This window comes from Myotis nattereri (assembly GCF_964212035.1).
Source record: "Myotis nattereri genome assembly, chromosome: 8".
Lineage (NCBI taxonomy): Eukaryota > Metazoa > Chordata > Mammalia > Chiroptera > Vespertilionidae > Myotis > Myotis nattereri.
The window spans coordinates 68,511,681-68,527,980 of NC_138083.1; the positions used below are offsets into that span (position 1 = coordinate 68,511,681).

The following is a 16,300-nucleotide window of genomic DNA, read 5'->3' on the forward strand; positions in this document are numbered from 1 at the left end:
GAAAGTAACCGAAACCATACAATGACTTTGAACCAAATTAATTTCCCCCTGATGCCATGTTTTGTCTGGTAACAGGAGTGGGTTTCTCTTTTATGCTGAAAAATAATATGGCTTCATTTTTCTTGGCTGTCGGCCAGGCGGGTAACTTATGTATGACTGTATCACAGGTCTTCCAGCACAGGAGGGACAGAAAGTTCAAAGTGGTGCCCACACCTGTTGGCCAAGGTCTGTCACAGGTAATCCCCCAGGATTTATGGAATGCACACTCTGGCAACGAAGCTTGGTCTTGGGCTTGGATTTCCGAGCCAGGCTGTCTGGGTTTAATTCCACCTCTGCTACCGGCCTGGGTCACCTTGGGAGAGTTATTTGCCCTCTCTGAGCTCCCACTTATTTATCCCTCAAAAGAGGATAATGGTGGGACCTTCCTCGTAGGGTTAAGGAATTAGTGGGCACGTAGCACTGAGAACTGTGGGTGGCAGTAGCTCAACCATGCTGACCATTACCAATGCCTGACCCGAAGCCCACAGGACTTGTCACTGCCACCTCTAGGACTGCTCTTAAATCTGCCAATTTCTGTGTGTACTGCCCTGTCCTGGGCTCCCACCACCACCCCACTCCTTCCTTACATACCAGTCTCCCCTTGGCCTGTCTGCTTCTCCTCTGCTTCCCTGCAATCCAACATCCCCACAGCAGCTAAGTGACGTGGACAGCACCCAGAATGTACCCTACAGCCCTCAGCTTATACACCTGCCAATGAGAGTTCCTGTTTCACTTGTAATAAAATCCCAAATCCTTCCCAGGCCTCTCAGGCTCTGCCCACCTTGTCCCCCACTGTGCTCCAGCTGACTGGGCTTCTTGGACTTGCCAAATGCCTTCCCATCCCAGGCCTTCCCACTGCAGCCCCCTATGCCTGGACACTCTCCCTCCTGAGCTTGCTCATGCTCATCTCTCAGTGATCAGATCCTCATCTAAAAGGCCTGCATGGCCCTGGAGCCTAAATTATTCTTCCTTTATACCATGCATGCATATCATGACATCACTGCTCTCTTGGCTCCCCAGTTTGCTAACTGCAGATCTTAGAACTTCTTAGCCTCTGTAATCGGGTGAGCCAATTCCTATTGTCTGTCTATCTATCTATCTATCTATCTATCTATCTATCTATCTATCTCAACTATCTATTTCCATCCCACTGGTTCTGTTACTCTGGAGCACCCTGGTCAATGCAGACAGGTGAGCAGTGGATGGTGGGCCTGGTTCACTGAGTCTCTAGTTCTTAGCAGTAAGATTCTGACAGTCAAGGCCTGCAGCTCTGTTGATTTTGCCTTCCCAGAATCCAGTTCTCCTTCTGATACCATTACTGTGCTTTCCTTTAAGAGAACCATCCCTCTCACTTGTCCAATCCATAGGTTTCAGCCTCGTTATCTCTCTCACCCCAATCTTCTTGCCTTGTCACATGACTCAATTTGGGCCAGGGATGCTCAATATGGGATTCTGGTGGAACTACTGGGAATGATGAGTTCTCCTTCCACTGGGAGTGCTGAGCTGAAAGGATGCAAACTCAGAGTTGACAGGCACCATCTTTGCTGCCACAGGAGAAGAACCTATGTGGGAGTAAAACCAACTCAGGGGGAAACATCTGAATATGGAGTGAGATGTATTCTTCCTGACATCATTTGAGCACCTGGACCCAGCCATTCCTAATGTCAGACCCCAGTGTGTTAATCATTACATTTACATTTTCCCCTAAGCCAGCTTGGGTTAAGTTTCTTACTCTAGCAATCAAAAGAGGCCTTGATAGAGTCTTTAGAACTTGAACCATATTTAATGTGTCTGTCCTTTCCTATCTCTAATACAAAATCAGGCTGGAATCACTTCTGATTCTGCATTTAACTGAGGTGATAGGACAGAAGGAAGACCATGATGTTGGGGCCCCACAGCGGAGCAAGGGCTTTGGCTGGTACTCACTGTAAGAAGGGATCCCATAGGCTTGTGCCGGAGGTGGGTAAGCTGTATAGGGGGTGGCCTGTTGGATCCCCGCGCTGTACTGTGTCTGGCCGTAGGCTGCCATGGCCGTGGGAGGCTGGCTGGACAGGACACGTGGGCAAGGTCTGCATGGAAGGAGAGAAGATGAGATCTCCAAGCCCAGCCCAGCATCCCCTCCCCCTTGTTTTGGTAATCAATACCACCATTTTCCTTTGGGTATTTCCTCTTTCCAGGGCAGAGACAATGGGCAAAAACTACAATATTTCCTTTAAGATTGGGAACAAGATAGGACCGTCTGCTTTCACCACTCTTATCCAACATTACTGGGAGTCTGAGCCACAGCAATCAGGCAAGAAGAAGAAATAAAAGGCATCCAAATTGAAAAGGAAGAAGTAAAACTGTCTTTATTTGCAAACGACATGATACTGTATATAGAGAACCCTAAAGATTCTACCAAAAACTACTAGAATGGATAAATGAGTTCAGTAAAGTAGCAAGATACAAAATAAATAGCCAGAAATCAGTTGATTTTTTATACACCAATAATGTACTATCAGAAAGGCAAACTAAGAAAGCAATCCCATTTACACTTTGCATAAAAAAAAAATACCTAGGAATACATTTAACCAAGGATGTAAAAGACCTGTACTCAGAATATTACAAGACAGTGAAGAAAGAAATTGAAGAAGATACAAATAAGTGGAAGTATATACCGTGTTCATGGGTAGGAAGAATTAACATCATTAAAATGTCCGTACTACCCAAAACAACCGACAGATTCAATGCAATTCCTAACAACGCATATTTCAAAGAACTAGAACGAATATTCCAAAAATTTATATTAAAGACCCCTAATAGCCTCAGCAATCTTGAGAAAGAAAAATAAAGTTGGTGGAATCATATTACCTGATATCAAACTATACTAGAAGGCCAATCGAAACAGCATGGTACTAGCATAAAAACAGACATATAGATCAATGGAATAGAATAGAGAGCCCAGAAATAAATCCACACTTTCAATGGTCAATAAATATTTGACAAAAGAGGCAACAACATACAATAGGGTAAAGATAGTTTATTCGATCCGGTAAACTATATTGGCGCCCTAGCTGGTTTGGCTCAGTGGATAGAGAGTTGGCCTGGGGACTGAAGGGTCCTGGGTTTGATTCCAGTCAGGGGCACATGCCTGGGTTGCGGGCTTGATCCTCAGTAGGGGGCATGCACGAGGCAGCTATCGATGATTCTCTCTCATCATTGATGTTTCTATATCTCTTTCCCTCTCCCTTACTTTCTGAAATCAATAAAAATATTTAAAAAATCATGTTGGAAAAATTGGACAGATACATGCATAAAATGAAACTAGATCACCTTCTTACACCACACAGGAGAATAAATTCAAAATGGATTAGAGGCTTAAATGTTAGACTTGAAACCATAAAAATCCCAGAAGAAAGCAGACAGTAAAATTTTGAACATTTCTCATGGCAATATTTTTTCTGCTACCTCTCCTTGGGTAAGGAAGACAAAAGAAAAACAACAACAAATGGAACTACATCAAACTAACAAGTTTTTGCACAGCAAAGGAAACCATCAACAAAATGAAAAGACAACCCACTGAATGGAAGATCATATTTGCCAATGATACATCTGATGAGGGGTTAATATCCAAAATTTACAAAGAACTTATAAAATTCAACACTAAAAATACAAACAATCTAATTAAAAAATGGGCAAAGGACCTGAATAAACACGCCTCCAAAGAGGACAACAGATGGCCACTAGACATATGAAAAGACATATGTCACTAATCATCAGAGAAATGAAAATTAAAACCACAATGAGATATCATCTCACACCTGTCAGAATGGCTACCATCAATAAATTAACAAACAACCAGTGCTGGTGAGGATGTGGAGAAAAGGGAACCCTGGTGCACGGCTGCTGGGAATGAAGGTTAGTGCGTCACTGTGGAAAGCGTTATGGAGTTAACTCAAAAAATTAAAAAGGCAACTGCCTTATGACCCAGTGATTCCAAAGAAACTTGAAACACTAATTCAAAAAAGAATATACGCAATATTATTTACAATAGCCAAGATTGGGAAGCGGCCCAAATGTCCATCAGTAAATGAGTGGGTAAGAAAGCTGTGGACTATGCTTGGACTACTGCTCAGCCGTAAAAAAGAAGGAAACCTCGCCTTTTTTTGTGATAGCATGGATGGACCTGGAGAGCATTATGTTGTGTGAAATAAGCCAGTCAGAGAAAGACAAGTACCATATGATTCCAGTTATATGTGGAAACTAATGAACAAAATAAACAAACAAAATAGTAACAGACTCATAGATATAGAGAACAGCTGTCAGAGGGGTGGGGGTGGGGATTGTGGGGCTGGGTAAAAATGGTGAAGAAACCCCTCCAAACCTCATAGACACAGACAAGAGTGTGGTGATTACCAGAGGGAAAGGGGGTGGGGAGGTAGAAGAGGGTAAAGGGGAGAAATGGTGACAGGAGGAGACTTGACTTGGGGTCATGGACACAATACAATATACAGATGATGTATCAGAGAATTGCACACCTGAAACTTATGTAATTTTATTAACCAGTGTCACCCCCAAAATTAAAAAAAAATACAGAAATCTCAAAAAAAGTCCCTTTGGGCTTACATCAGCTGGAGTGGATTTCTGTTACTTGCAACCATAGAGCACAAATGGATTCTGCACTCCATGGTGAGTGACAGGTTCCACGAAGGGCTAGGATTTAAAGGGCTCCTTCCCCAGACATCTATACTAATAATAGCCTAGGTGGTCATTGTGCCCTCATGCGTCACGCCCTAATGTTGTCACAAGATGGCCGTCACAAGATGGCTGCATGCACAGCGGAGGTGGGGCCCAGTGGAGGAGGCTGGGTCACAACAGGGGAGGGAGGGAAGGAAGTTGGGGGTGATCAGGCTGGCAGGGGAGGGCAGTTGGGGGTGATCAGGCCGGCAGGGGAGCAGTTAGGCATCAATCAGGCTGGTAGGGGAGTAGTTAAGGGGTGATCAGGCTGGCAGGCAGAGCAGTTAGCGGCAATCAGGCAGGCAGGCAGGCGAGCGGTTAAGAGCCAGCAGTCCCAGATTGTGAGAGGGATCCCAGATTAGAGAGGGTGCAGGCCGGGCTGAGGACCCCCCCCCCCCACACACACACACAAATTTTGTGCACCGGGCCTCTAGTCTGTAATAAAATGACTACTACCAATTACTGAGGCCCAATACGTGCATGAAATCTCATCATATGCTCATATCAACTCTCTGGGTGTGGGTGGGGGTCTTATACCTCTTACTTTAGAGAAGAGAAAACTGAAGCCCAGAGAACTGAAGTCACAGCTAGAAAGTGGGAAATCTAGAACTTAAACTCCGGAATCTGACTCCAGAGCCTATAGTTACACTTGGAGCCACGAAACTTCGTTGCCTCTCAATACTTTGTTGAAGCAGCAATAAATAAAGCCAAGGTGGGCTGTTCTAACAGGAAGGGGGCAAGACGGTGGCCCAGGGGCCATGTGCAGTCCATGCATCCATGGATGTAATTTCTTTGGCCAGTACAGTTATTTACTTGAATTCATTGCCAACATTTTAAAACCAGGAGGTTCTATTCTCTCCCCTTCCTCCTCATTACCTCCTTCTCCTGCAAAGCAGAAGCTCTGGCAAGCTGAGTCTGCACTCTGGTGCAGCGCCATCAGCTGGATTTGAGTAGCAGCCACCTCTTCAGACTACCACACTCTGTCAGCAACAGTCTCCACCGGGACCACTTCATGCTGAAAACAGCTAACCATTCTCGTGCCTTTCACATGCCAGGTCCTACTGTCCGAATTACTATGTGGATTGGCTCATTTAAACCTCACAGCTGTGACAACCCTTGGAGGCAGTGATGAATCATATCCCCATTTTCCAGATAAGAAAACAGGCAAAGAGAGACTAAGCAATGTACTAAAGGAACCCACAGCTGACACAGAATTTGAACCCTGCTGGCAGAGGCCAGGGCCTTAATTACTGTGCTATGCTCCCTCACCCTTCAGGTTACACACCTGGACACCACAGCCATGTGTACTTGACATCCCATATCGAACTATTCTAACCGGCATGTTTGCCAGTAAATGTTAATGAGATCCCCAATCTGTACCTAATTCTATTTTGGTTACATCACTTCAGTGAAAACCTGTTTGGTTCCAGAGTCCCTCCTACATAGGAAGCCTCACGGCAGGCGTGAGACGGATGAAATACTTCATGGAACGATAAAAAGATGTTCTCGCATCTTTCTTTCGTTTTGATTACTCCTGCGATAGAGGGTTGGGGAACTGGTTCCAAAATGTATAAGAAACTCATTTGAACTGGGGACGCCAGAACCAATAGGAGAAGGCGTTTGACCAGCCAATGTGTCCTCTCTGGGAGGTGCCTGCAAATGCATCCAGTTGGTCGGGACCTAGCAGTGAACCTTATCTGAAATGTACCCAATGGACAGCTGTCCTTAGAAGGAGAAAGTGGAAATCTGAGATGATCCACTCTTGCTTCCCATCAAAACCAATTTACCCCACTCGGATTAAACTGGGGCTGAAATGAAAATCCAGAGAAGAGATGAGGGAGCGCTCTAATCCTGAGGCCATAAAATAAGCTTGGAAGATTTAACAGACCTCGGTTGCTACTAACAACCCCCAAAACATCTGGAGGGAGAGGAAGCTGAGAAAGGTGCGCCTTAGAAATAGCTTCTCCAAGGTTGTCAAGGGAGGAGCACTCCAGACAAGGAGCTGCTGGCCATCCCACAGGCCAAACCCAGGGGGCTCCCCAGGCAGGTCACCGAGGGCCCTGGTACGCTGCGTCCCTCCCTGAGCTCCCTCTGCCCAGCGCACGTCTCCAGGGGAGCGTTTCTGCTGCCCGCTTGCAGAGCTGAGATTTCTGATTTACTGGCCCGTCTCCCCACTGGATTGGAAGCCTTCCGAGGCAGGGACCTCGGAGACTCCAGGGCTGTGTATGGGATTTGGTACCGAAGTGTGTTGGGTGAACGTTGGAGCAGAAAGGATGAAAGGAAGGAGGGGGAGGGAGACGAAAGAGGAAAGGAAAGAGAAAAGGATGGGGAGGGGAGAGGGAAGGAGAGAGAGAAGGCCAAAGAGAGGAGGGAGAGAGAGAAAGAAGTGAGAGAGAAAAGAAGTGGAAAGGAAAAAAGAGAGACAAGGAAGAAGGGAGGAAGGAATTGAGAGAGAGTCTATGCATAGGAAAGGACAGAAGAAAGAAAGGAAAAACTGAAAACTGAACAAAGGAAGATGAAAAAAAAACCCCCACAACAGCCAACACTGAAATCATTGTTCCAGGCCGCCTTCGAAGTGCTTTTTACGTTTTAGCTCATTTCATGGGACAGGCATCGTGAGTGTCCCCCTTTTCCGGATGGTGAGACTGAGGCCGGAGGAGGTGTGTTCTCTGCTCAAGGTGGCTCAGCTAGTAAGTGCTGGCCTTGCAATTCCTCTCCAGGGAGTCTGGCTCTAGATATCTGTCCTCCAAGAAAGAAAAAGGCAGAGGGTGTGAGGAGACAAGGCAAAGAGCCAAGGCAAGGGTACTCACCTTGCCAGGAGCTGGGACACACGTGGAAGGGCCGATGTGGTGATGCCTGGAGGGGAAGAGGCAAAGGAGAAGGGCTTTAGCAATCGAGTGGTGTTCCACAGAAGCTGTGACTTCAGATGCCACTCTACGTGGGGAGAAACTTAGAGATCACTGCCTGGGGCTTTCTCAACCACAGCAGCTTACGTGAGGCACGTCTTAGCACTCTCCTTGAAAGCCCCTTCTGGGAGAGCTCTGTCTCCAGTACTAATTGAAGGACTGCAGAGAAAGGCAGCATCTCCAAACATCAGCATGGGATCCGTCCTCCCACCCATTGCACAGGGAGAAACGGAGGCCACAGGGACAGAAAGAAGGTGCTTGACCAGGTCATCTGACTAGATCGCGGCACAACTGGCACCTGAACTTGGTTTCCTGACTCTCAAAACCCATTTCCCTTCTTCCGATGACATCACTTCGATGTTCTTTCCCTCCTTCCCCAGTTTCAGCCCATAGGGTTCAGGTAGGGCTGGCCCCAGCACTGAGGGGAAGGCAGCTCTTGGGTCACCTCCTAGGCTCCAGCGAGGGTGTGCAGCAGTGAGATGTCAGTGGCCTGGGCTCCTGACTCTACCAAATCTCTGGGCACACAGCAGCCAACGATCAGTGGGAGACAATAAGAGGAGGTGACGAAAAGGTGATAGAACTAAGCAAGGAGAGATGTTTGCAAGAGGATAATTTTACAAACGGACAGTTCAACTCTATGTCACCTTTCATAGCACAACTCATGCTATGGAGCCCTGGAAACTGTGGAGCCCTGGAAACTCCTAGATATCATGTCTATTGATGGCGCCCACTTGGCAATCCACACTCTGGTGAGTAGGGCAGTGGCTCTGAGCCTGAGCCTGATCCCCTCTCAGTCCCTGAGCTGGAGGCTAGAAGATCAACCTGCAATTCCAACTCTACCACGAGTAGCAGAGACTTTGGGCAGGCTGCCTAGAGTCTCTGGACTTCAGTTCCTCCTGTGAAACGGCGGGAAATCTTTATCTCACAAGGATGCGTGAGAATTAAATGAGAACATGACGGTGATATCCACCATTGACCCAGGGCTTGTGATGTGCCAAGCTCTCCTCTAAATACGTTATCTGGATTAGCTATTTTAATCCTCATAATCACCCCATGAGCAGGGCTCTAGTCACTACCTCCTGTTGCAGATGAAGACCTGGAGGCACAGAGAGTTACTCCCCCAAGGCCACACAGGTCATACGGTGCAGATCTATGATCTGAACCTGGGTGGTCTGGCTCTGAAGTCGGTCTTTGCAACAGGACACTGCAGCCCACAGCGATGGTCATCATGCTAAGAGCAGCTCTCATCCACTGGGAAGCTCATTACATGCCAGGCCCTGAGTTCACTGCCTGTATGCATGATCTCATCTAGTCCTCACACGGTACAAGGCAGACAATGGCATTCTCCCCAGTGTACAGATGGAGGAACTGGGGAAGGCTATGTGCCTTGCTCAAGCCAAACAACCCATGGGCATAGGGCCTGGGACTTGAACCCAAGGGTAATTTGACTGCCAGGTCATTTCCCCTAATCACCAGATGAGTTAAAAACCACTGGGGTGAGGGTGGAGTCCTGAAGTCCATTTAGAGAGCTACAACTGGAATTAAAGAATAAAAGAGACAATATCAGCGTGGAATACTCATAGTAAGACAGAAATGTGAAGCTTTTGTTCCAGCTATAGACATGAGAGTGTGTTTTGTGTGTGTATGAGTGTGTGTGTATGTGTGGGTATAGAATGGCAGTGTCAAAAACAGATTTCTTACTATGTGTCGTATTAAAAGAAAAGTTGGAGCAGTCTAATATCTAGGGAAGCCCCTGGCGCACAGTAGGTGCTCATTCAATGCTAATTTCCCCACTCGGGGTTTACTGCTCCGGGCAGGGCCTCCCATACCTCCATCCTCATCCTCCCCCAGGACTAGAGAATGAACTGTCTCATTCTGAAGCAGCCACAGACTCATTATTGGTAAAAGCCCATGATTTGAGTGTGTTAGGTACATAAGTTACTGAATTAAACATTTTTATTATGTTTTCTTTAATAAATATGTACATATTCATAAAAACCTGCATCTATGAAAACATTCCTATGGGCTGGGATCAACGTGGCAGCCAATAAATCTGAAGCGAGAGTCTATGCCCCACAACCCTTCTGCCATGATTTGCATGTTCCCCTCACTCGGCTTCCTCTGTTCCTCTGAACTGTAGAGAGATCTGCCTTCTTCCCTCTCCTGCGGTGCAAACCTGTAACCCTCTCCCATCCCCACCCCGGCAACCCTGGGAAAACTGCACAAGCCAGATACAGGCATTCGGGAAGTGTAAAGACCCTGGCAGAGGGTGTGAGGGGGGCAAGCATTCTGGCAATCTAGGGCAGTGGTCACACTGCTCATGGTCACCCCGTCACATGCATGGGGTTGTGTGACGACAACCACATTCAGCAGCAGCAGCTCCTTTGATATTTGTGGGATCTGGTGCCTGGTAGATGGAGATAGACTTCCTGGTGATTACAACTTCCTGCTCTTAACCTTGTCAGTGTCATTGAACTTGCCATGATGGGCGAGGGTGAGCTCAAGGGAGGAGTCATTGATGGCAACTCCTATCCACGTTGCCAGTGGTGGAAGCAGCCCTGGTGGCTGACTCACCAGAGCCACATCTATTGATCCAGGCTTCACCATGTGTCTCAGAGGGAGTGGCTGACACATCAAATGAGGCAGGCAGCTCTCAAGTGGAGAGGGGCAGAGAGCCTCCTCCATTTACTTCTGAATTTAAAACTCTAAGCCTGCTCTTCCTCCCCAGCTTTCCATGGGTGAAGGGAGAAAGATGAGCTCAACAGATGGGCAGAGCCTCTGGGATGAACTCACTCCTTCCTTCATTGCTCACCAGGTGCCAGGCTTATGCTAGGAATGGGGTTCCAGTAGTGAGCAAAAGCAGTCAGGGTCCCGGCCCTCATGAACCCTCCTGTGGCAAACACACATTACACCAGTAAGTACTTCGTTATAATTATAACAAGGTACAAGGAGGAAAGTGGACGGTTAGAGCAATGCACCTGGAACCTTAATGGCACAGCACTGGCCTGGGGATCTTGCTAAAATGCAGACTCCGGGTCTGCAGGGCAAGGAAGCTCCCAGGTGCTGCCGACACAGCAGGCCCAGGAGCCACACTCTGAGTAGAAGAGTCTAGACCATGAGCTAATAAAGAACCGCAAATTACTAAAATGTATCACAATTCTGGGTTAATAAAAATAAATCTCTGTTCCTGAAGTTACAAACTCAAATGCATATTGGGACCAAGAAGGTAATATAAATGAGCAAAGTCAAGATCCAGCTTTAATATGAGGCAACTAAAGCTGGGGTCTGTGCGAATAAGTGCACACTTATGTGTGACTGTGTGTCTATGTGACTGTGTGAAGGAACTTGCCCACACTGCTCATTCATTCATGCATTCAACAAATGTTTATTCGGCACCTACTGTGGGCGAGATCTGCAAGCCAAATCTCAGCATTTGTTAACTTAATATTCGTTCTGAAGAAAGCATGTGGGCAAGAAGGGGTCAGATCCAAATTCAAATCCTATTCTGCTTCAATGAAGCTGTGTGACTTTATGCCTGTGACCTTCTCTCTCTAAGCCTCAGTTTCTACATCTGCAAAATGGGACAACATCTCATTCCTGAAGAGCTGCTGCAAAGATTACACAGGCACATACCTACCAAACGGTAACTGCTCAACGCGCAGCAGCTATTATTAGCTTTCCAGTCCCCTGGGGCCCTTGTTTAAGCCATTTAAATCCAGGAGCCCAATTTGAATGTTCACGCTTTTTTTTTTTTACTTCTCACTGGGAGGATTAAGAAGCTAATGATTCTGAAAGCAGCAACCACTATTAAGATGTCTAACTGGCCCCCAGAGGCTGCTTCTAACTGATCTCTGAGAGATGAGACAATTTCTAGTGAGATGCTCTGAAGCAGGTCTTTGCCACAAAAGGTGCATGCCTGTAACTGTATCAGCTCATTTCCCTCATGTGGGTGATGTAAATTGCTCCCGGACCAGGGACAGGGACAGTAGGAGAGAGCACTGTATTAGGAGTCCAGAAGTGAACACCCCAACTTTGACTCGCATTGAGTGTCCATGTGACAGTGAACAAGTCCTTTGTCCATCTCGGGGCTGTTCCTGAGGACTGAAAGGAATGAAGCCAGAGTGTGGGGATTTGAGGGGGCATGCATATACACCTTTTTCTACTTGAATCATCACAGACTTATTTTAATGAGTATTAGAATCATAACAAGTCTATTAGAATTCTAACTTTTCATTTCTGGAACTGGCCTTTAGTCATCCTTTTACTGGTAAAATGAATTTATTGAAAGGGAGTTGTTTTAAAGAAAAATGAGTAAGCAAGTGACAGTATGAATATGTGGCAGAGAAAGTGGCTTGAGAATGTGTGAGGTTTGTGAGATGCCTCCATAAGTGAAAGTCCTTTACCCATGGAGGGCACTAGGTAATTCATAATACTCAGTGCCCTTTTTCCAAAAGAGGGAACTGGCAATTTCCTTAACACTACACTAATTCTGTTCTGCGCCAGCAGGGGTCATTCTGGGTGCCAACTCACCCAGGAAGCCAGCTGAGATAGAGATGGGAAAGGTGAAGGTGCCCTGCGGCGCCCCAGGTGAGGACCTGGCCAAAGCTCTGGGCAGCTCAATCGGGCTTGGGTGTAATGAATCAAAACCTGCCAGCCCCAGGCTGGAACCGGTGAGACCGAAACTCAGATTCAGACCTTGCCAGGCCCAGGGCAGAGGAGGGAGTTGCAGGAAGTCTGAGAGAAGAGGACAGCCCAGCTTGTTCCATAGGGGGGTGGTTTCACCTTTCCAAGGGAACACCAAAGAGATTATAGCCTCGGCTTTTGCAAAATGTATCTGCATTTAAAAAATATATATTTTTATTGATTCCAGAAAAGAAGGGAGGGGGAGAGGGAGAGGGAAACATCAATGATATGAGAGAATCATTGATTGGCTGCCTCCTACATGCCCCTCACTGGAGATGGAGCCTGCAACCTGGGCATATGCCCTGACCTGGAATCGAATCGTGATTTCCTGGTCACTGGTCAACGCTCAATCACTGAGCCACACTGGCTGCGCTGTATCTGTATTTTAAGAGAAAAATTTTTCTCTATTCAACTTTACTTTTTTAGTTCTGTAACTTCCCCGCTGCCCTCCTTCCAGAAGATGGAATATGATTCAAATCCAATTTTCCCTTGAATGGTAATGAAGGATAGCTAATATTTCTCCAGTGGTTCCAACAGATCAGGCACTGTGCTAAAGGACTGCATGGCTCTTATCTCTTTTATTCCCACAACAACCCAATGAGGAAGTTATTATCTGTACTTTACACACCTGGAAAATGAGGTTGGGGAAGTAAAGGAAACTTTAACTAAGGGTTCAAAGCCAATATCAACCTGAAGTTATCTGTGATTCCTCAAGACTGCTCTGTATTCATCCACCTGCCCATCCTTCCCTCCCTCCATCCATCCATCCATCCACCATCTTCCACCATCTATCTATGCACTCCCCCCCCCCTAAATAATTTTGGGGCATCTACCATGAGCCAGGCACTGAATTATGTACTCATTTGGAACAGAAATGTAAATACACATATGCAAATTAAAAATTGTCTTTGTCTTGGAGGAATTTAGCATCTAGAACAACAGTTTCCAACCCTGGGTGCACAATAAACTCATTCGGAGAGTTTTAAAAAATCCTATTGTCTAGGTTACACTTCTGACCAATTAGACTCTCTGAGGGTGGGATCTGGACATTAGCATTAAAACCAGCACTGGAACCTGGTCCTTAGAGTGTGCTCGCTGGACCAGCAGCATCAGCTTACCTGGGACTGGTTAGAAATGCAAATTCTCAGAGTCCTCGCCCAAAACGTTATAGAATCAGAAATGCTAGGGGTGGGGCTCTGCGATCGGTGTGCTAACAGAACTTCCAAGGTGATTTGATGCACAAGAGGACTTGAGAACCACCCAGCTAGCACCTTGCTGCTCAGAGTGCGGGGGGACCAGAGCATAGGCATCACCTGGGAGCTTGTTAGAAATGCAGAATCTTAGGTGGGATCAGCATCTGAGGTTTCACAAGGTCCCAGGTGAGATTCTCCGCACATTACAGCGGGGGGACACAGCTAACCTCTGCGGAGTGTTTCCTAAGCGGCCAGCGTTCTGCAAAGGCTTTAACACCGCGAGAAGCCTTTCTAGCCACTGGCCCACACGCAGGCCGCTCTCTCTCACAGGCCAGCTTCACTTTTCATAGAAATTACACCACCTGAAACCCCTTATTTGTTTAAAAATTCAGTACCTGCCCCTTCACTAGAACATAAGCTCTGGGAGCAGGGACTTGTCTGTCTTGTTCACTATTATATTCCCAGAACTTACTCCAGGGCCTGATCCATGGCAGGCATTTGCGGACAATTTACTGAACAAACTTTCATTATCTAGACAGGTGGCTGAGGCTCAGAGAGGGGTAGACATTTGCCCAGGTTCACACAGGTGGCCAGGCTGAGCCCACACCCTGTCGGACATGATGTGCAGGGACCCCTGGGAGCAGAGTGATGGTCTCCCCGGAAAGTGGGTAGTGGGTAGGGTTGGATCCCTACCAGTCCTAGTGCCTTGTACTCAGTAGGTGCGTCAAACAATCTGTTGACATATTATTAGAGAAGTAAAGGAACAAAGGAGAAACTAGCGCCCTAGCTGGTTTGGCTCAGTGGGTAGAGGGTCCTGGGTTCGATTCCAGTCAAGGGCACATGCCGGGGGTTGCGGGCTTGACTCCCAGTAGGGGGTGTGCAGGAGGCAGCCGATCAGTGATTCCCTCTTATCATTCCCTCTCATCATTTCTATCTTCCTTTCCCAACTCCCTTCCTTTCTGAAATCAATAAAAATGAAAAAGAGAGAGACCACCAACTCTGTCTGTGGAGGGGCTCAGGAGGCAGAGGCGATGCTGGGGAAGGGGGTGTTTGTAATGCAGAACGCAAGGGGTGGGGAGCCCTTGAGGCTGCAGATCCACCTTTCAGTGTCTTCCTGAGAAACAGTGCACCGTGCACAGCCTGCATGGTGACACCCCGGCACCACTGAGCATAAGAGCAAAAAATCAAAAACCAATGACCGAGTGAAGAAGTGGGGACTCTGGAGCCGAAGTGCCTGGGTTTGATTCCTGGCCCTGCCACAAACTGTGGGACTTTAAGCTGGCTACTTACCTTTCCATGCCTCGGCGTCCGCACGGTAAAGCGGGACCCCAGCCTAACAGGAGTGTGATGTCACGTGAGAAACAGTCAGTGTGTTCCTGATGGGACAGACTTAGGTTCCACTGTGGCTGTCGTGTAGCTGCACCCTCTGACCAAGCTGTATGCCGACCCCGTGCTGCAGTTTCCTCCCGTGTAAAGGGAGGTTAGTGAGCCTCCACTTCTCAGAGTTGTGGGGATTGACTGCGTTCAGACATTAACATCGGGCACACGGCCAAGTGTTCACTCCATTGGTGCCGGAGGAGGAGGAGGAGAATTCATCTGGATTTACATTGCTCTGAGCGGTGCCGGGCACAGAGTATGTGCTCACAAAAGTTAAAGGCACAAGGTAGGGACTCACCTCTGGGACAACTGCCCCAGGCTCCCACTGTGGCAGCCAGGCCCGGGGTCTCTAACGCAGTCAGCATTTCAAGAGAAACTGGAAATCCAGATTTTCATCTGAACTGTCCCAATTTTTATAACTTTTATTTAAAACATGGTGTCATCCATAAAAAAAAAAACCCCAAAAAACAAAAAAAACAACGGCATGCCTGAAGGTCAGACTGGGTTGTGAGCTGCCAGTTTGCAACCTGCAACCATGGCTTTGAGCTCACTGTGGTTATAGGAGTCAGAGGACAATGACAATGGAATAGTAAGTTAAACCATTGTACCACGCCCCCAAGCTGGGCCAGGCACTTTGTGTAATATTACGTCATTTACTCTTGCAGTGAGCACCCTGTGAAGTGGGTCATGATTATGCCCCCATTTGACAGAAAATTGAGGCACAGAAAAGCTCAATCATTTGTCCAAGACCATTGGGCTGGTTGGCAGTGGAGCTGGGACTCAGACTTGGATCTTCCTTACTCGCAGCCTATGCCTTGGCCCATCTCTGCTGGCTCTGAAATGAAGACGGGCTTAAGGTAACTTGTGCCTCTCTCTACAGAAAGAAAAGCATGACTGGCTGTGAACGGGGCTCCATGCATCTGCTCAAATTCTGTGAGAGCCCAGGGGCTTTACACGCACGCTCCTAAGTGCCAGGAAGAACGAGGTGGTGTTCTCTGCCATGAGGGTTGGGCACGAGAGCCCAGCCCCTGTTGGTGGCACCCAGCAAAGGGTTGTTCCAGCGTCATTGCCGGCATGGAAAGGAAATGTCATAATCCTGGTGACATCAATAATGACTCCCAGAAGCCTGGAGTTGCTTAAAAGCAAATTCCTTGTGACGTTATATTTCAACTAGAAACGCATCTTGTTTTCCATGACAGTTACATAGCATTTGTGCCCCATGAGCTGGCATCAAACCCAGATGGTGAAGGAGAGACAGCCGGGGGTCCCAGAGTACCGGCAGCAAACCCCAAAGCTGGCCCAATAAAGGGTTAAGCCCAATGGTAACCAGAATAGCTTAATGCCTTTTGTTAACTCCAGCTCTGCCAGGAAGGCTGACAGATCCCA

At 47.3% G+C, this 16,300-nt stretch overlaps 1 protein-coding gene across 2 annotated transcripts in view; it reads right to left on the reverse strand.

Moving 5' to 3' along the window:
- EYA2 (EYA transcriptional coactivator and phosphatase 2) overlaps window positions 1–16,300 on the reverse strand; it is a 209,133-nt gene that overhangs the window by 120,477 nt on the left and 72,356 nt on the right. For both annotated transcript variants that reach the window (XM_081096726.1, XM_081096725.1), the window contains exons 3-4: window positions 7,566–7,611; window positions 1,966–2,108 (exon numbers count right to left, since the gene is read on the reverse strand). In XM_081096726.1, the coding sequence (XP_080952852.1) occupies window positions 1,966–2,108; window positions 7,566–7,611 (189 nt within the window). The remainder of the gene's footprint in view (window positions 1–1,965; window positions 2,109–7,565; window positions 7,612–16,300) is intronic.